Below are 21,186 nucleotides of genomic sequence, written 5' to 3' on the forward strand. Positions count from 1 at the left end.
TTTGAGTGTAAAATTAGTTTTTACTGTCCAACAATGACAGATCTACACATAAACAGCTGTACCCTGCAGCCCATGTCATGTGAAGCCGCTATGGAGGGCCCCTACATGTCCTCCTGTATCATTTAAAAATATATACAATAAGATTGCATTCATGACAGCATGGCTGGTGCTACTAGATGCTAAATCTGATTTAAGTCAAATTGTGGCTCTCACACAAACATGTTCTGTCTCATACCACCCATGACTAAAACCATTAGGACCCCTGGGCTAAAATGGGGGTTTGCTGTGCTACTTTTATTGTCTGCATGCAGAAACAAGAGGCTGTGAGTGTGCAACTGAGGCAAAGTGATTAGTCACACTAACAGCACACTTGGCTGAACAAAGAAGTCCCCTCTCGGAGTAACATCACAAAGCCCAGCAGTAGCTGTACCACGATTGGCGGAAAGCACCCTCTCTGTCATGTGATTGGTGCATAGCCCAGGGGCTCAGTTATCATGAGTCAGCCCCTTTTTTCTGCATGAGACGGGGGGGGGGGGGGGGGGGGCAGAGACAGGCTGAACGTCGATCGATAGCAGAAGAAAGGTGGTGAAGAGTGATTTCTTCAGGTATGACAAATGTCTCCTGTTCAAATAAAAACAAAAAACCTTCAAACAGGCAAAGCCCAAACCTGCATGAACCAGAAATTCAAGGCAATGTGAACAGAAATCTTTATTAGAAAATTGTGTGGTCTCACACATTACACAAAAGATACAGAAGGGAATGCTAACCATTTTTATTATTATTATGTACTCAAAAATATCTGTATAAACATGAAATAAATTGTCTCAAGATTCTCAACTGTTCAGTTCAACCCCAATATTTGAACGGAAAAAAGTTGAAAAAAGGAAAAGGACTTCATTCATTCTTGAAGTTCAAAGTTGGGAGAAGGCAAAGTGTCAGTGTGTGCGTGTCCCTACAGAAGCACTTATCATTTCAGTGTTTTATCATCTGACACACAAAAGCACGAGTCGAGCGGTCTGTCTGAATCCTCTATGAGCACACATGAAACATGAAAACTGATGAACAAAGTGGAAAAATCAGATCTCATGAACAGCACTGAAATGAAAAGTGGAACTGCACCAGGACAGTCTGTGTGTGTGTGTGTCTGAGTACACACTCATCACTGAGTGTGTGTTAGAAGCGTCTGTAGTAGCGGGCCGGGGGTCCATAGTGCATGGGCAGGTCCATCATGTCCATGTTATGGTGATGAGGGTTGACGGGAGGAGGGTTGTGGTGGTGATGGTGGTTGTTGTTATTGTTATTGTTCAGGGGGGGCAGGTGCTGCAGTGGGGGCACGTAGGGTGCAGGGGGCAGCCGGGGCACAATCACCTGGTGGTACATCCTGCCCTGGGGCGGAGCTGGAGGGTAACGTGCGCGTGGAGGAACGAACAGAGGAGCTTGTACCGCCTGGGGGTGAGGAGGGGCCGCGGGGTTTGGGTTCTGTGGGTTTTCGGGCGGCGGACCCACACGTGGTCGCTTGGCATCTGTGATTGGCTCCGGAGGAGGGCCGACTCTCTTCCCTGAAGATTCTGAGAAAAAGAAGAAAAGAGGAAGAAACACAGAAGTTATCGATGAACCAGCAGCCTTCTGGTTTTATAGCATGTCGAAATATTCAGGACTTTCCTGGAGGTTTGACTCTAACCCCTGTACACCCTTACACACTTTACACAAACACATTGAGACAAACCAAACACAGGAAACACCCTGCAACTGCTGCTGGCTTTAGCTGTAAACAGCCAACTTGTCTGAATAAATAATGGTTTAAAAGACAAAAAGGAAGCAGCAGGCAGGAAGAATAATGTTGCTACAGACTGAAATTTCTCTGCCAGGAGACATAAATCACACATTTCTACACAGGGGGCGATGATAAACGGCATTAAGTGATAATTAACAGTTTGTACAATTCCAGTGAAATAGTTTGGTCACAGTTTTCAATGTAAGTGTAAATCAACAGGTGACAGTGTGTCAGTACTGACCTGCAGACTTCTTATTCAGCTCTGCCTCTCCTTCCTTCTGGATCTCCTGAATGATTCGCTCGTCATCTTGCTGCAGAAAACACACACAAAGAAAGTGTTAGATTCTCAAATTAGACAAAACAGCAACTGTTTTATCAAAAGAGTAACCACATTTTGGTCATAACCTTTAAATAATGTTGAGAGAGCAGATGACTCTTTTTAACCAAACCCCTCACACGGCCCCCCTGGTTATAAGTATTTGTCCATTTCTTGGCACTGACTTCCACACCAGCTCTTGGCCAGCTCCGGTGCCTCTATAGAGCCACTGGAGCAGCTCCAGCTCATTAACTGCTTGGGGTCTAATTGTTGCTTTTGGTTGCCAGTGAAACTGTGGCCAGGTCACTGTAGGCTACCATGGAATCAGATGGTTAAAGTGTAGTGTGTGTGTACAGGACCAGAGAAAGAACTTGATGTGCACTGACTGAAATTCTGAAAAGTGGCAAAATCACAGAACAACAAGACACTCATATTTATTCTCATTTTATTTAAATTACAACTCTATATTTTAAGAGTTGTGTGTGTGTGTGTGAGTGTGTGTGACAGCGCACCGTGGGGTCAGTCCACAGAGAACACTTGCGGCAGTGGCGACAGGGAGCGCCGGGAGAGCGGGCGTGCTGGCAGAAGTGGTTGTAGCCGGTGATTGGCTCTCGGCAGAGGTAGCACATGAAGCTGCCGCAGCGACACGACATGCGGTTGCAGCCCTCCGACTTGACCAGCCCAGTCCCGCACTTGACGCACTTCCTCACCCGAGCGGCTGTCATACGCTCCTCACTGCGGGGCAGGTAGGAGAGTTAGTGATAAAGTGGATGAAGAGAGGAGCGAGAGACAAAAGAGGAAAAATTCAACAAGAGGAAACATAGGAGACGACACAAATACACGTCTCTGAGGCTGCAGACAGTCAAATTCACTTTCTCAAACATATCACAAGGTCACAGTCGCCTTCATGTTTTGTGTTTTTTAAGTCCAATGAGAAATTATGTCTGCAGCTCGGGTTCATGTGAGTATTTTGTTGTTGGGGTTAACGAAAAGCTGTCACCTTGAGGTTTGTTTCAGGGTCAAACACACTGTTTAGTCTCTGCTTTGTTATTTGCAGCACATTTATCATTAAGAAGAAGAACTTGAGGCTACGAGCACAAATCAAACAAATCGGCCCACTGAGACGCTAACATCTCCAGAGTGCTGTACTGTCGGGGTTTCACCAAATTAGCTTCTGTTTCTACATGACTGTTATAATTTCATCATTTCCATACTGGTTGTTGAATACATCACAACTGACATGGCTGTATCACAAGCTAAATAAAATGGTACATTGATATTTAGTCTGAGTGTAGCACAGGCATGGCGAACTGTGCTGGGTGTGTGTTTGATGTATGATTATCTGTACTCCCACTCTTTTAGACTTGGATTTTGAGATGTTTTCACTCTTGCTTTGTTGTAACCATTTTTAAACATTCTGACTTTAGGAAAACCCAACTAGGATCAAAATAACGTCCATTAGCATAGATTTGTAGTTTGAAATCAGTGTGCTGACCAAACCCCCCAAAAATGAAGGTGAGCTGTTCGGACCTGCTCCACTGATCTTTCTACCAGGCTCCTTCCTGTCTCTTTCAGCGGCAGGAAGTAAGAAGATCTGTGAACGGCTCATAACAGGAAGTACTGCCCGGCAGGCCCAAAGGAAGCAGCCGGCCTCTCCGCTTCCTGGAGTGTTGTCCGGGAAACTGAGCTGTTTACCCAGCATCCTCTCTGATGAGGACGGGAGTCGACAGGGAGCGAGGAAATGGAGGAATGGACGGGGGTTCGGGACATAAACGCTCTTTAAGAGTGAAGTGAGACCAGGCCATCTTTTGCGGATTATTAGCAGAGATGGCTGAGAGGTGGAGGTGATAAAGGAGACGGGTGGGGTCATGTCGGGTTGTTTCTGTGTGTCACTTACAAGAGCACCCTCATGCGGATCTCGTCCCTCTCCAGGACCTGCTCACACGTCTTCCCCACATGCTGCTTCCACTGGACATGGCATTTCCTACAGCTCTCCTGCAAAAAAACACATCAGAGGAAGAAGGAAAAAAAAAAAGGGAGATTTTTTTATTAGAATCTCTCTAACATTTATTCACTTGTAAATTTCTTAACACATCATCAAATATTGAGAAATCATTCCACATTTCATCCTTCCATCACTCTCTACTCCTCCTCTAACACATCTCCAGTAAATGCTGAACAAGAATATTCCTTCACAGCATCTGCTCTATATGCTGCTGGTGCTGCCACTGCAGGGACTTTCACAGACAGGGCTAGGTGTGGCTCTCAGTGCAAATGTGTGTGTGTGTGTGTGTGTGTGACTGCAGTGAGAGTGCTATTCGCTCGCCGCTGACTGCCTGGTTGCCTAGAAACAGCAACTCCATCCACCGGCCTCGATCGAGACTGTCTGGTTAAAGGACACGCGGGGCAGACGGCACCGCTGCGCCTCCCTAGCTACCCTCGGCTAAGTGGTGTCACCATGAATATTTGAAGCGCTCATCTAATATTGAAGAGCGTGGAATATGACAGCTGATGCGGCGCGGCGTGATCCGAATGGCTGCGGCAACCTCCAGTCCGACCCTTAACCTCGGAACGGAAAGCCTGCGACAGTCGGAAACACGCCCTTGATGTCCTGTGAACTCCTTATGCATCCTTTATTCCCTCTGTGTGTGTGTGTGTGTGTGTGTGTGTGTGTGTGTGCGTGCGTGTGATCCTTTATGTCTTTCTGCTACGACTGGCTCATCACTCTCACAATAATCATGGAGACAGATATGTGTGTGTGTGTGTGTGTGTGTGTGTGTGTGTGTGTGTGTGTGTTTGTGCAAGGTCAGCCAGAGGGTGGAGAGCTAGTTGAGTTCTCTCTGACATTTGGAGCAGTTTGAAAAGACCTTTAAAGACAAACTGTGCTGCCACATCTGCTGTTGTAGCTTCAAGCGAGGGAAGAGCTTTTTTCCCTGAGCCAATTCAAACAAGAAACAGATGAAAAGTAGTCTAAAAGGATCCACATTTATTTCCATGGAAGTTCTGATTTATAAAAAGGGAGTGTCCAATGGAGAGGTATGAGAGTGTGTGCATGTGTGTGTACTTTAAGTATAATGAGAAAACTCTCTCTGGTCTATGATTTCAGAAAATGTGGGTCTTTAAAGAAGGGGAGGAGGGGTTGTGTGTGAGCCACAGGGTGCAGAATCTGACTTGAGTGAAAAAAATAAAAAAAAATCACACAAAGACTGAGGAGGAAAAGAACAAGAGAAGGGGGAGGAGGAGGAGGAGACAGGGCAGTGTGGTGAAAGATCACCCCCTAGTGGTAGCCCGCAGACCAGGAAGAGCGACAGCCTGTGTGGCATGAGTGACAGTGCTCGTTCGGGACCTGTTGGGCGAGCTGTCGAGAAGCAGGAACACACCTGAGTACTTATAGTCGGGCTAAAAATACAAGCTGGTGACGCTGCAGTCGACCCGTGTCCAGGGCGTGTCTTTCGAAGCAGTCGTTTCAATAATCAGTAGTGAAACTTGAAATGACACAATGGGCTTGACTTTATGATGTACAAATGACAGGAATGAGACAGGGTTGTCGCTTGATGACAGACAAGCATTTCACGCACAGTTATGAAGAACCACACTACAACTTGTAACTAAAAAAAAAAGAAGCCTACATTCATTCATAAGCACTCACTCCTCCCTTAAGTCCTTTTTCTCTTCCTGTGCTTCTTGCTCTAACTTGTCCTCTATCGTCATTCAATACTCTCCTCTCCCCTGGGTCCTACCCTCCTTCATCCCCTCCCCTCCTACCCAGTATCTTCTTCCTCCATCTTCATTCATTACTCTCCTCTCCTCCTCTGGATCTTTCTCTTTTTCTATGTCTCTCTCTCTTCCCTCCTGGTGCAGGCTGCAGCAGCCCTTATAAGGTGGTGCAAGTTGCTTGCGGGGTTTCTGATTGGGGGGCTGCATCAAGTGAGTGTGTGTTTTTTTGGGTGGGGAGGCGGCTTTTACTGCAATCAAAGCCGAGTGCAGATAACAGGGCGGGGAGGAACAGAAGAAATGTACACCTAACATGACTGTACATGCCTGTGTTTTTTTTTACATAATCTGTGATATAAGACGCTTCTTTAAGAGAGGGGCGGGTGTGATGAGACGTGCAGAAGACGTGAAAATGGACGACGGTGTTTAAAAGATTACAAAAACACACTGGTGCACAGATCCGGCTCTTGTCTGCACTCTGACTGCCTTCCAGTGGCCTACATTTTACATTCCTCTGCTTTGAGGAAGCAGTCGTACGCGGGCCAGGAGCAAGCCTGTCCAAATGTCCTCATAACCACATGTGGAATACATTACCATCCGCTTGTGTGCGTGCATATATATGTGTGTGTGTGTGTGTGTGTGTGTGTAGGTCAGACAGAGCCGGGGGAGAAAGAAAGAGAAGGAGACTGGGAGGGAGGAGAATCTGGGTCAAACTTGATCTGAACCACATTTGAAATGGAGGGAAGAAGTGTGTCCAACCAGTGAGAAACCAGTACGAGGGGAGTGGAAAGAGCGGCCGGCCAATGGGGCGGCGGTGTGAGAGAAGGCGGGTGGGCTTACAGAAGTGTGTCAGTTACATAATGAAGCCCCTCCCTGTTCCTACAATGAGCGGGCGACTGTACAACAACTGTCTAACCGTGCTTCTGCTGATGGGAAACAGGGAGCGGGATAAATTAATGGCAAAAACACTCTCATTAAAGCCGGTCTATCGAATAATTATATTCTTATTTGTGTGTGTGTGTGTGGCAGCTGGGGGGGGGGGGGTTCCACTGCAGTGAGGGGAAACTCTCCAGACAACAACACACCACAACAGCCACAGACTCACATCCTGATTCTTACACACATTAAAGGGGAAGCATGTCGTGTTAACTTTTTGTGCCCAAAAAAACGAGCCTCGGTTCCTTTATCACCTTTAAACAACACTGTAGATATATTAGCTTCCAATGTTAGACCTAAATCTGCAGTTGTTGGTTCCTGTGCTGCATATATTTAAAAAAAAAAAGATATGGACTGAAGATATCTGGAGCATGTCTAATTTTTTTTTTCTTTGGGTGTGTATGAGTATGTAATAGGCTGCAGCTGTGCAATGACACTGCAGAGCACATGCAATGAACCTCTGGCTCCACCTAGAGGTTAATGTAGGGAATAGCAGAAGAAATGGTGAGCATGCTCATCTGCACTGAACTCTGCATTTATATAACCTTAGAGGTTTGCAGGGTTTCATGTGGGGCGTCGTACATTCCAACAAAAGTGTGATATGACTGGAACAGCAGGAAAAAGCCACTGTGAAAATCATTTTAGAAAATGTAACGGACAAATAAGGAAAGATTACTAGTTGCAAGTTAAAGGGACTGGTTGCGTTTGGGTCAGCAGATGAAAAATGACACTTTTTAGTCTGACCACCAGAGAAACAAGATCTTACTATGTGGTGGGAGGATGACATATTTCACAGGAATTCCAGGCTGAGTAAAGTTGGTGATACCTGGTGATTGTGAATAACCACACATTCATCATGGAGGGGCTGGGGAGGTTTAGGATACCAGGGTTTGGAAATCCATGTCACAGTTAAGCCAACTGCCTTGACTCATCTAATACTGTAACATGGCAGCAATTCACCACCTGGCTGTGTTTCTAAATCGTGTCTGTGTCATGTCGGCGACTGCACCGAAACTGTACAAAATGGGGCTTTCGAAAAATCACAATCACATTTTCTCAGAGCCAAACTGTTCACTTTGGCTGATATATGCTTCAAAATCCAATGATATCTAATATACAGAGATATAAATGTCAAAAGCAACAAACATCCTTGCATATTTGAGAAGCATAAATCAGCATATGTTTGGCATTTCTTCTCGATAGATGACTATCAAAACTGTTAGCGATTAATTAAATGACTAATCATGTCAGTGCTTGTTTGAAAACGGGATGTATACAAGCAGATATGCACAGTCGGCAAAAACTGACAGAGAGATTAACCTGGTGCCACAATGCCAAGAGGTGAGTAAACATATATAGTGTATACAGACACACACTCACACACATTTATTATGTTGGGGTGTTGACATAACCCGACACCCCCACCCCCCCATTCCGGGAATGTAGTGATATTAGGAGTGTGTGTTTGTGTTGAGTCAGAACGAGACGATTGAGTGTGAGACACAAGAGTATAAACAGACAGAGACAAAGACACATCAAGAGAAAGATGAGAGGGTTGTGTGGAAAGAGTCAGGATAAGACTGTAAGTATGTGTGTGTGTGTGTGTGTGTGTGTGTGTTTCCGCTAAATAATGGAGATTTTCAGACTGGAATCCATGTGACAGCCTTGGCAGACAAAAAGCAACACCCCCCCCCCCCCCTGCATTCCTCAGACAGAGGGAGGAGGCATGGAGATAAACAGAGAGGGAGAGACAGAGGTGGCAACCTCGCCAGATGGAACCGTTTCATCTCCATCGTCTCCATAAAACCCTTCATCAATCTTTCCACTCACATATTTTGATCTCATGTCTGAACTACTGCACCGATGTAATTTATGCTGAAGAGGAACGGTGAGCACAGGAAGCCTTCGATGCACGACCGTGTACTTTCTGTCACGACCGACTGAATTATTCATGACCTCTCCTCTTGAATTTAAATCAAGGTCCGATCTCTCTTTTGTTCAGTGTGATTTAACTCTGAGAATCAGCCATATGTGATTACAATTGAGGCTGCGTATAATGCGTGAGAGCCAAAGCGTTTTGACAGCAAACGCACTGCTTTACAGTTGAGATCTGGAGAAGAAAGAGAGCCAAACAAACACAGAGAATAGGGACTGACCTTGCGGCATCGAGGGTTGGGACAGCTAAACAGAGACATGTCTTTGTCCAACAAGGCCGGGAAGTTGCAAAACGGACACCTGTGAAAGTCAGAGAAGAAAGTAGAAGGAGTAAAGAGGAGAGGAAAACACAGACTTTTAATTAACATGCAGGGTGATTAGGTTCACAATGGAGAGCCACATTTGTGAATATGTCGGTGGAAACAGAAAAGAAATGCACTTTTGGAATCCAGAAGATGCTAAAACTTTTCAGATGGTGTGCCTATGACACAGATTTTTTACCCAATAGGGGAGATAAAAGGTTCGTATCCTGGGTCGAGAAGGGTCTCACAACCTATCTCTCCTTTACACACAAAGGCGCAATACAAAGTTTTCAGTGTTTAAAGGCCAAGCATGATCTACAACAAAATGACTTTTTCAGATTCCTCCAAATTCGTGACTATTTCAACCAAAATTGCAGAACTATAGACTTATCAGCAGCAGAATTAGCATTCTACAAAATCTTGAAATCAGCCTCCAGCTCAACCCTTAAAAAAAGCATTTCTAGGTTATATGACTCACTTTTGCATGCTACTAATGAAAATACACTTCATATTAAAGACAAGTGGGAAAAAGAGGGAGGAATGAAGCTGTCTGAGGAAGATTGGGGGGAAATTTGCACTTTTCAGTGGTCGTCAACAAACTCAATGGACTGGCGGGAGCACTGTTGGAAAAATGTTATAAGATATTTTAAGACCCCATATCAAGAAAAGTACAAGAATACAAACTCAAATTGCTGGAGAAAATGTGGTTCTTCAGAGGCAAACCATTTCCATGTATTCTGGGGATGCCCCAAACTGAATCAATACTGGAGTGGCATCCACAACACATTAAATACAGTGTTTAAGTGTCAATTTCCACTCAATTTTGAAAATCTGTATCTGGGTCGTGTTGTATGTGTGACACTAAGGAGGGATATAAAGCTGCTTCAGGCCCTTTTGGCCGCAAGTAAAAAATCCATTACCAGAAAGTGGTTAAATCCATCACCACCTACAATTACTAATTGGTACGGAACAATTCTGGAAATTTTCAAGATGGAAAAGTTGACCTATTGTCTGAGGACCCAAAAAGATAAGTTTGACCAAATTTGGGAAAAATGGATTGATTTCATAACTCCAACCCGAGCAGACTTTCTATGACCCCTCTGAAGTACTTATTCATTTATTTTCCACCTTTTCCTGGATGAAAACTTAAATATGTAAGCTCCTTCACTTAATTGTATATAGTTATCATTTTAAGACTGTAAGTCTGTTGTTTACTGAATGATAACCCCGGGTATGCAGGCTGTGAACATGTGGGTAAAAGGGAGGGTCTTATGGGTGAGTTTGTACTGTACCTGAATGTACTAAACCTTCTATATTCGATGGACTATACAACAACAAGTTTCCAGGATAATGAATATGGAGGCTCACGAAGGACCAAATGGACGATCCTCTATCACACAATTTCTAACTCCCGCAGACTTTTTTATATGAGTACCTGTATGCACGATTGGATGGGGGAAAAATTTTGAAAAATTGGAATAGGTTTATGGAAAACATTGACTTTATATTTTTATGCTGATGTTTGCTTGTAAATGCCTTTTCCAAACAAAATAAAAAATTACAAAAAAGAAACAGAAAAGAAATGCATGGAACCACATGTGTTTGCTGTACATCATAAAAGGATGTAATCATTATGTAACAAGGATGTGCGGAACATTTGTCTAAGTGTAGTCCAGCCTGATCGCATGTAGACAGTTCAGATCTGAGTGTAAACACGCGCTCACCGCACAAGCTCATCGGCACAGGTGGCAGCGACCGCCTCCTCCGCCTGCCTCTCATAATATTTATAGAGTATGTTCTCTGGTAGCACCTTCTCCAGCTCAAACACTGGGTAGGAACACGGGCAGCCCCCCTCCATGCAGCTCAACTCCAACTGCAACACACACACAGATACAATCACAAACCACCACCTTCAGTTGACTGCACACACTCAGTTATGTTTCATGTCATAAATACCTGAGTTTATAACTAGAGTATTCACATTTATTTGACTGTCACTTCACTTTCTACAGCTATTCTCCTGCTCGAGAAGATGTTATATTATAGTTGCCTGGCAACATTAGCAGGTAGGCCCTACTCACATCGTTGTAGGAAAACGTGTGTGTGTCTTCGTACCTTTCCGGAGCCAAAAACTGCCTCCTGAGCGTATTTGACCAGGCACTCTTTACAGAACAGGTGACCGTCCGAACACTGCGTCATTTTCTCGAACGCGAACTCCCCGTAGCAGCACCCGCACTCGATCAGCTGGCCGTCCTGGAGACAGAAGCGCACACGCAGACGTATTTCTATGTAATTTCCAAACCTAAATTAAGAAGAGTGACCTACAAAAAAGGAGCTAGCCCACAGGATATTCCACAAGTAAATTGCTTTTCAGGGACTTGGGGAAACTTCTGGAGCAGCAATTACATTCAGCTGACTTTGATGGAAAGTCCCAGAATTACTCATCAATAATTCATGCAGCTGTCTTATATAGAAGTTCAGCAGCAACCCTGTGAATGGCTGACAAATACTATCCTGAGAAAGCACACCGACAGCCTCTGAGTGTGTGGCCCGGTAAAGACTTTCCATCTATTCATCAAGAGCAAAGTCATGCATTGAGGAGATGTTAAATCGGTTGGTGTTTACAGCGTGATGACTACATCTTGCTTGGGGGATGTGTGTGTGTGTGTGTGTTTCCTACCTTCTTATATTCATCTTCATTGACCTGCAGAGCCAAGAGGAAGTCCTCATGCTGCAGAGAGAGAGACAGAGAGAGAGAAAAAAGGCAGAAGACAGACTGTCAGACAGAGGGACTTTCCTGGTGTGGGCGAGTTCTCAGTCATATACAATACAAAATCAAAAAAGTATAAAGTCTGTAGGTGTAGATGCAACACAGAGACAGAACATTATGAACTACATCATATATAACTGTGAAAGACAAAAAGAAACGTGTGTGTGTGTGTGTGTTTACCTCTGCCCATTCCTTGGCTTTCTGTTGATAGAACGAAAGCTCCTTCTGCACAGAAGCTTCCAGATTGTTGTACGTCCTGCAGTAGCGCCGGTCGTTCTCCAAGAAATACATCCTCTTGTCAAACTTCACTGAACCTGGTGGACAGAAGGAACCGAGAGAGATTCTACATTCATATTCTTTCTGACCGGGGTCAACAAAAACAGGATAAAATGTCCTCACATGATGAACCTCCAGCTCTTCAGTCAAACTCAATTACTTCGGAAATAAAAGAAGAGCAGCAAGGCATTATCAGGAACTAATGCCTGGTTAGAAATCACTCTTCAGCCCAAACCATTTATCAGTCAGCTGATATTGGCCTATATCAGATATATTAGTATTGGCATATACGTTACATATACAGTTATAGATACAGTATGCAATACCTTGAAATGGGTTAGGGTTAGTGGAAAAAGTTATATAGACAGCATTTTATGTATACTTGGTCCTTTTTCTTAATTGAAATTTAATGCATGTGTTTTTAGTTGTATGTGTTTTTTGTTATTTATAGTCATTTATAATGATTAAATTCCGACTGAAGTTTACTGTTTCATTGCACAGATGTCATTTTAGAGAACAACGTCTATTATTAAACCTCCATTTCATATCTTTGTCACAAGTGTTTGACATTTGAGGGGTCACTTCAAAATATGTGTGTTTATGTATATATAAAGATTATCAGTCCATATATTGATATCAGAATGTTTTTACTCCTGAATATCGGTATCAGCATTGGTTACACAGATATCCAGCATCAGTTGGGTCCTTAAACAAAAACTACTCCATCCACTGCAAGAAGTAAGGCACAAACAGATGGATAAGAAAAAGTGAGAAACTTTGTTCACCGTGCTCAAAGTGGAAATCCACGTAGCAGCGCTCCGAGGAGGCTCTGCTCCGCCGTCTCTTTCCTGAGGGGTCGCCTGATTCTTGCCACTTCTTTAGAGCTTCACATAAGGCCTGAGAGGGGTAGAGAGGGGTAGAGAGGGGTAGAGAGAGAGGAAAAGAGGGAGAAAGAGAGAGAGAGACACAGAGATAGAGAGAGAGACAGAGAGAGAGAGAGAGAGAGAGAGAGAGAGAGACAGAGACAGAGAGAGACAGAGAGAGACACAGAGATAGAGAGAGAGACAGAGAGAGAGAGAGAGAGAGAGAGAGAGAGAGAGAGACAGAGACAGAGAGAGACAGAGAGAGAGACAGAGTGGGAGGATTTTAATTGCTGTAATTTCCTGAGACCAACTATGAGTGATGCGCGGTGTGCTATGAGTCCACAGGTACCTTGCGTGTGATTGCATAGTGTCCCTTCAGGACATTGAGGGCCCATTTGATGTCCTGACAGCTGAGCATCCTGAAATCCGCCATGAGCAAGTCGGCAGCCTGCATCACAGCTTCGGGTCCCACCGCGCCCAGCTTAGCGTAGTCAAACAGGTCCTCGGTCACCTGAAAACAAGCGTTACACAAGCATAAAACACAGACAGTGAGATTTAAAGACAAATATGCAACTGGCATCAAAATGCCAAATAAAAAAATGACAATTACGTAACTGCAATTTTGACACATTAGGCTTTTTTTTTTATTGTAGAGTGGGTTGGGGAACAGTTGAATCATCAGGTTTTAGGACAGGACAGACTGAAGGGTTTGTTTGTGCATTCCGTTGTTTTGTCTGAACAAGTTGAAAAAGCTGAGGAGGGACTGTTCTTTCTTGTTTTTTGCTTTCACATGTTTGTGTTCAGTAAACTTTGCTTGTTTAGTCTATAAACATGTTTATAGAGTGAAAAAAATTTGGTTTGTCTGATTAATACCAAAACTTAAAGATAATCAATTCACTGTTATATATGATGAAGAAAACAAGGCAGAAGCAAGAAATGTTGCTTGAAAACTCATTTAAGTTTTAACCTTCTTACTAAAACAACTGCACTTATTACTTATTATATTATATTCTAGTGGGGTGGTTCTCAAATGTGTTCATGGGCCTGGGCCTTTCAATCATTTATTTATCTATTATTTTTAGCTAACTATATCACCCATCCATCTATTATTTTTATCTAGTTATAACTATATATAGGTAATTATACGATAGGTAACTATTCAAACTGTACATTCAGCACTGTTAGCTAACTATATAAACTGAATACTTGTTACTTTAAATTATTTATTCATTAGTTTTATCAAACTATTTAAACTATTCCTACTTCTCAGCTTGCTGTCTTTTGTTATAGTTTCTACACTTAATTGTATCATGTGGTGTTGAGTTATTACAGTTGATTCAATATGTGGATATAAAAAATCCAATTGTAATTTCTTACCATGTAGCCTATGGCAACTGCAGAACTATCATATGGGATATAAGTACCCCCGGTGGGTTTAACATACACACACATACTCACACACACACACACACACACACACACACACACACACACACACACACACACATTCACACACACTCACCTCTGTCTGGGTGTCTCCAGACTCCAGTAGGATGCTGGTGGGGGGTGCTGCGGTCGCTGCAGTGTCTCCTCTGGGATACTCTGGGTTCTCCAACAGCAGGTTACAGATACTGGAAACACAGCAGAGGAAAGCTACATGTAAATAAGCTTGAAAACAAAAACACATATATGTACGCTGATGTTCTATCAACACTCCTCAATCCACACAAAACTAATTTAAATACAGAATGCATGCTGTGTCCTACTGAAACTGTGGCAATGAAATGAACATCTTCATTTTTCTACTTTATGTGGGAAAAGCATAACTGAATCGACCAGTTAAGAACATCTGTTTTTTTAAATTCAGGTACTTCTGATAGTTCAATAAATCCTCAAAATGAAAAAAACACAAGAGACCTCTAACCTTTTGTCATAAAAATGTACAAAATGTACTAGGTACAAACATTGCAAAGGATATCTGGACAGCTTGCATTATGTCGAGCCATAACTTCGGGGCTGAAATCACAACAGCCTAACCATGATATTAAACCCAGAGAGCTGAACCCTTAGTAAATCCTGTTTTAATGCAGCATTGCACAAAAACAAAAAAATCTTATGTACTAGTTAAACTTCAACCTTATTCAGACAAGGAAAAGGATATAACTACTGAAAAGGAACTGTGCTGTAAAACTACTGCAAAATCAATCTTGTTTTTTTCGCCCCGACTAGACAAAGGCCAAATTAAATCAATAGCTATTTTATTTAATTCACTGAGCAGTGGATTCACTTATCACTTCCCAACAGTGCTGAGGAAAAACAGTTGATGCTTCTTACACATTCAAGTCTTTCACATTATTCTTTTGGATCAGTTCTGCTACATAGGCTTCTTGGACATCTGGGAAGAGATCCAACTGTAGAGGAGACACAAAGAGTTGAAGAGACACAGGCAGAATAGAAGAAAGGAGCTGTGCCAGAGGAGGTGAAAGTCATTCTCCCAGAACCATTCTATCTACTTTACATGATTTTAACTAACTCATGAGCTCCAGTTTGTGTGATACTCACAACACCGGCGATGAGGGTCCTGACGTGGGGCTGCAGCTCCTGTCTCTCTCGTGGTACAGAGGGACCAGGCCTTGCATCCTCTATTAGGGGAATGTCCTCTGGCGCAGGTGGGACTGCAACCAGACCGGGAGCTGGATTGACCCTTTCTGGGTTTGGGGCTGGAGCCAGAAAGAGACGATCCTCTCCTCTGTTGTGGGGGAGTGCCGCTGCGGGAGCTGGAGGAGCAGGAGGGTTAAAGTTCACGTTAGGCACCCTTATGTTGAGGCTGCGGACTGGTGGAACAACGTTGGAGGCGTCAGCCTGTGGTTGAATATTGGGAACAGCCTCCCCAGGCGCCTGGCTCCCTAGGATGATCCGGTGACCTGCCTCTGGAGGTCCTAGCCTCTCTGGGGCTGCAGCTATTAGCACTGCAGGGGGTATCACCGGGATCACCTGAGGAGCTTGAGGGGCCTGGACTGGACCCTGGGCTGGGGCCTGAGCCAATGGCTGCGGTTCAATCTGAATGAGATTGCCCTGCATGCGATTGAGTGACCCGGGCTGCAGCGGTTCCTGCGGCCTGAGCTGCAGCTGCGGTTGGGTTATTAGAGCAGAGGCTTGGATGCTCGGCTGTTGTGAAAGGACGACTAGCTTCACCTCCTTCAGCTGGATGAGACGGGGCTGTAGGTTTGCGGTCCCACCAGATTGAAACTGCGTAGATGTACCGGGCTGAGGCTGCGTCCGTGTGTGAGACTGTGACTGAGGATGTGCAGATGAAGTACTGGCCTGAGGATTGTCTTGTGTTTGAGTACTTGTACTAGCCTTTGCTTGAGTCTTTGTAGAAGCACTTGACGTAGTCATTGAAAAGTGCGTGGTACTGGTGGAGGTACTCAACTGGGGCCTCACCAATAAGAGTGCTGAAGAGCCAGCTTGCGGCTGCGTGAGTCCAGATGTGCTCGGCTGAGGCTGAAGAAGTGTTCGTAGAGGTGCTCTCGACGTGATGCCGCTAGCCTGAGCGTCTGCGGAGGTAGATGGGGTTTGGATAGGAGAAACTGCTCGGACCTCCACTTTTGTATGTGCTGAAGTACCATCCTGTTGCTGTGAGTTCGTGTTGAGTTTTGGCTGAGACAGTGTGAATGATGAAGAGCCAGGCTGTGGCTGCGTGAGTCCAGATGTGCTAGCCTGCTCCGGTACCTGTGTTCGTATGGCTGGCCTTACTGTAGAGGAGTTGGCCTTGGCATCTCTGGAGGTAGAGGGGGCAGAGCCGGGGTCCACTGTGGGAACCCCAGGAGTTGCGCTACTATGACCAAAAACGTGAGTTAGGTTGTGAGAGGTCCCACTCCATTTCGCTGCTGGGCGAATTATATGTCTGCGTGCAGGAGTTAGAGGCTGAAGGAAAATACAGGAAGCAGAGGAGTTAACTTCCCATATAAACAGAAACAATAATGATACTTCTGTTGCAACTTTTCCTGTAACTTTCACAGCTCAACATACCAACTGTCTAACACAACACATTCACACTTGTTTCAAACTTTTACCTTTTCGGTAGAAAAAAAGACAACATTCAAATATTCAAGACATTGTCAATTCCACAATAAAGACTTTTTAAGTCACCTCCAGTATGCTGATGTCATCATCATCACCATCATCAGGGACTACAACAGGACTGCCAGGTACCAGAGTCACGGGCTCCTCATCAGAGTCATCAGAAATGGTGATGAGTTTAGGCTCCCTTTGACGGGCCCGAGTGCCTACACACACACACACACACACACACACACACGAACACACACACACACACACACGCATAAGTTAATATTATCATTGAACTGTACTTTAAACTACAGTACATGGAGACTGTACTGTATCGCATCAAGGGACAATGTGTGTGAAAAAAAGAGGTGAGAATGTGAACTGAGCCGTTGTTGAATATTCAGGATGATATCATCTATTAGTTGTAAACACTGCAGAGCGACTTCAAGAAATCATTTGGCAGATTTTTGTTACACTGCAGGGCACAAAGGAGAGAGGTCTACAGACTGTTAGGCTCCAAAAGAAAAAGGTTTAAATCTCTTTTTCTCTTTTCAAGGCAACGTTTCGATCTACATGAATTTTCTCAGGCAAGTGTGAAAGAGAAGACCTTACTTGTAAAGGCTGAAATCAACTCAAATCACTGTCAACTGCTGGTCAGCAAGCAGCAGATACACACCACAAGATGGCGATCACACTACTCCAGAATACAGAAACATATTGCAGATTGCAATTCTGCCAAAAAAAAAAAACTGCAAACAAACAGATTTTACCAATAGGTTATACATAATTGTAATGACTGCAGATATACTTTTCCCCTCTTGAGATTTATATACTGTATTTTTCCTTTTGGCTCTCTACCCATTATTATCAACATGTAAAACTATTTTTGTGTGCTTGCTGCTTTTTTTTCCTTCTATATATTCTTTCTCTATGAGATTGTGTTTTTACTTACTGGGGTTTGATACAGATGTCTCCCCCTCCAAATAAAACAGGCCTATCATGAATGTCATATTGAAACTGTATTGTATTATTACTGTATTATTACTGTACTTTAATTTTTTCTGTTGTTTCTGTTTTCTGGAGTAGTGTGATCATCATCTTGTAGTGTTTATCTGCTGCTTGCTGACCGGCAGGTGACAGTGATTTGAGTTGATTATGGCCTCTTCTCTTTCACACTGGCCTAAAGAAGATCATGTAGCTCGAGACGTTGCCTTGAAAAGAGAAAAAAAGAGAATTTAACAGTTTATATGGAGGCTAACAGTATGCAGATCTTTCTCCTTTGTGCCCAGCAGTGAAATACTTTTTGTCTTTCACCTGAATATTTCTTCCTGGATGTGTGCACACCTGGTCCCTCCCTCAGCTTTTTGTTACACTACATGGATCCCTGCAGGAAAACCTATCCTCTCTCAGTATAGTACAGGCCACATATAATAAAGCTCAAGTTTACAGTAGGTAGTTAATTCTTAAATTAAAGTTATTTTATTCATTTTTCCAACAGAAATGTTTATTTGACTGGCCCCTGGAGCTTTTCAAACATGTGGATAGCATGAAATGCTCTTGGTTGAACCATCAGTACAAACCATTAGTAATTATTGTATGTTGTCAAAAATATGGTATGTACAGTATGTATGAACCAAGTCAGCTACAAGATCCACAAAGCCTTCATACAACTTTTTATGTGTCTAAACTCTGCAACTTGAATTAATTTGAGTTTTCAAACAAATTATGGAAATATGGTGCATTGTTGCATTCCTGGTTCGTCATTGAAACAGTTTGAATGTACTCAAAACAGGATTTGTTACAAGCAAAAGTTTCTAATACACATAACAAATACTTCTGTCACAAACATCTCTCTGATTCAAGCTGGGTGTGTACAGACGGTTCAATTCATTCAGCTTATCTACTTTTTTCTTCCGGCACACTTATTGAATTGTCTGTGTGCAAAGTTCATTCTAATTTTCCAGGCCTTCATTTTGATGACTACACAGAAAGTAATGTGTGGTATGCCACTCAATTTTGTAATGAATGGTGAGTCACAAAACATATTAATCACTGTGTCATATCCTCCAGCTCCTCTCAGAGTACATGTGAGCTTTTATTGTGAATGTGATTTAGAGTTTGAAATAAAAGACTTTACAAAGTCCACTAGTTTATAAAGCCCTGATACCATATTTGAGTTTTCATTCATAATGTAGCTTTATTAAAACTCTGAGTGGGAAAATCAGTGCTGATTTTGTCACATGGTTTTAATTGATTATAGAGTAAGTCATGGACTTTTTAAACACAGAACCTAATAAACTACATTTTGTATCATGTTGCATTATTGTGACACATTTATCTTCATGCCTGTGATGTAGAAACCAAAGCAGAAACACTGATGCTGAACTGTATTTCTGTTGGTCCAGCAGAAATAATGTTTGCCCTTACAAACTGCAACCTTAAAACTATGTCAGGAGCAGCATATACACAACAAAGAACACCGGGTAGATTTTGTTCACATTTTTGAATTACGTGGCCAGTATGACAATGAAAGCATGTTAGTCTCATTCATAGCTATGGGACAAACTACAGTGGCATGAGTATATGGACACATATTGTAAGTCATGCCACTTAATAGTTTGAGATGTATGCATGTGAGTGAAGATGAAGTGAATTTCTCTCACCTTGGCTGCGATGGATGTTGAAGCTTGCCAGGTGAATGACTTCGTCATCACTGCCTCCATCTGCCATTGTGACACTACTCTCACCAGCTCTCTGAATTAGCCCACACAGAGTCACTGCTCAATCGATACCATCTACTCCATACATACAGAGACAGACAAAGCAGAGACAAACACACACAGCTAAAGCAATGGTATTCCCCTGGACACAACAAATGGTTTCACTTTTTAAAATGTGACTTGTCAAAACATTTCCCAAACTCGGGAAGCCTTGGACCGCACCCTGTTACCATAAATGATCTGCTCATCATGCACATAAACTATCCACTGGCAAGTTAGCTAAAGAGAACTTAGCACAAAGGGAAGCACATAAAAATAACAGAAATCTAAAGCATGAGGAGAAGAGTTATGGTGGATTAGGATTTGTGTCACTTTAAATAACCAATAATGAAGATGACGTTAGCTGGGTAACAGTAAGTTGGTTTGATGTGTTGGCTAACCTGATCCCACGCCAATATTTTGTACCATTATCTCGGTCACCATTAGCTACTCGCCTTAGATCTCATCAAAGTTGGCACTAAAGCAATGTGAATGTTACATGTTGTTAAAGAGTGGGCGCTAACATTACGAGAAACTAACAATGTAATGCAACACTATACCAACTTGCGTTTATTCATTGTCTTGACATGAATATTAACACCGTAACATTGGCTTACAGTTTAAGATGCTGCAGCTATAAAAACAAACGTGGTAGAACAACTATCGATCATTTCCGCACACACACACAGAACAAACCACTGCTCTTAGCTAAGCTAATGTTAATTAGCTTGGCAGGCTAGCTAGCCTGGATGTTAACTAGTTAGCTCACTTCTGTTTGAATTTCTAGCCATAACATTGCTTCATCCCATCCATATACAGTGTAAATTACATGTATAATAAATATATATGCAGAAATGTGCAATACCGCAGCTTCGTGTTGGTCAACCAGTATAAAACGCCTTTCTTGGTGGACTGACAATCCGTGAATATCGAAACAAACTGCCAAAACAAGACCAAGGCGCGACGTCACGCGTATCGTGCGTACAACAATGGCCTTCTGGGAACTGTAGTCCAAAAGCATAAGATACATCGAGGCAGAGGATAGCTGTATGAAGTGCAGAGGTGACAGATGTGGACTCCAAGCTAAACGGTATAGTTATTAAGTTATTGAGGTCACTTGTGTAAATGCATAAACCTAGCAGAAAGAACAAGCAAACGCACCCATAAAAGCCTTATTCTATTTTTGAATGTAGGTTTAATGTAAAATAGGTCTATCAATCATTTGAAATATTAAAATCACAATGGGATTATTATGTTGTCATAAAGGGAGAATTTTGACAAACACTATAGAATCCTTATATTTAAAATGGGACAAACCTTCTTGGGTTTTAATAAAATCCATGAATCAATGTCTCATTATGTCACAATTAGAACTCACCTCCGACACAAATGTTGATTCTTTTTACTGCTGGAAAGGTTGAGGAAACAGTAAAGTATAACACATTCAGTGACTATGTATAATATGTTTAT

General features: G+C 42.9%; 1 protein-coding gene across 1 annotated transcript; it reads right to left on the reverse strand.

The window, feature by feature from the left end:
• Window positions 1–690: 690 nt before the first annotated feature.
• Window positions 691–20,641, reverse strand: rnf216 (ring finger protein 216). Its single transcript, XM_053337783.1, has 17 exons — window positions 20,582–20,641; window positions 19,621–19,752; window positions 17,039–17,175; window positions 15,449–16,813; window positions 15,221–15,297; window positions 14,409–14,517; window positions 13,236–13,397; window positions 12,809–12,920; window positions 11,928–12,061; window positions 11,658–11,708; window positions 11,093–11,230; window positions 10,702–10,850; window positions 8,897–8,975; window positions 3,988–4,085; window positions 2,603–2,825; window positions 2,016–2,085; window positions 691–1,568 (listed from the first exon to the last, which is right to left on the reverse strand). Exons 2-17 carry the CDS (start codon window positions 19,685–19,687, stop codon window positions 1,174–1,176), a joined length of 3,366 nt encoding a protein of 1,121 aa, XP_053193758.1. The 5' UTR covers window positions 19,688–19,752; window positions 20,582–20,641; the 3' UTR covers window positions 691–1,173.
• Between the last annotated feature and the right edge of the window lie 545 nt (window positions 20,642–21,186).

Source organism: Scomber japonicus, chromosome 18, assembly GCF_027409825.1.
Source record: "Scomber japonicus isolate fScoJap1 chromosome 18, fScoJap1.pri, whole genome shotgun sequence".
NCBI classification, from domain to species: domain Eukaryota; kingdom Metazoa; phylum Chordata; class Actinopteri; order Scombriformes; family Scombridae; genus Scomber; species Scomber japonicus.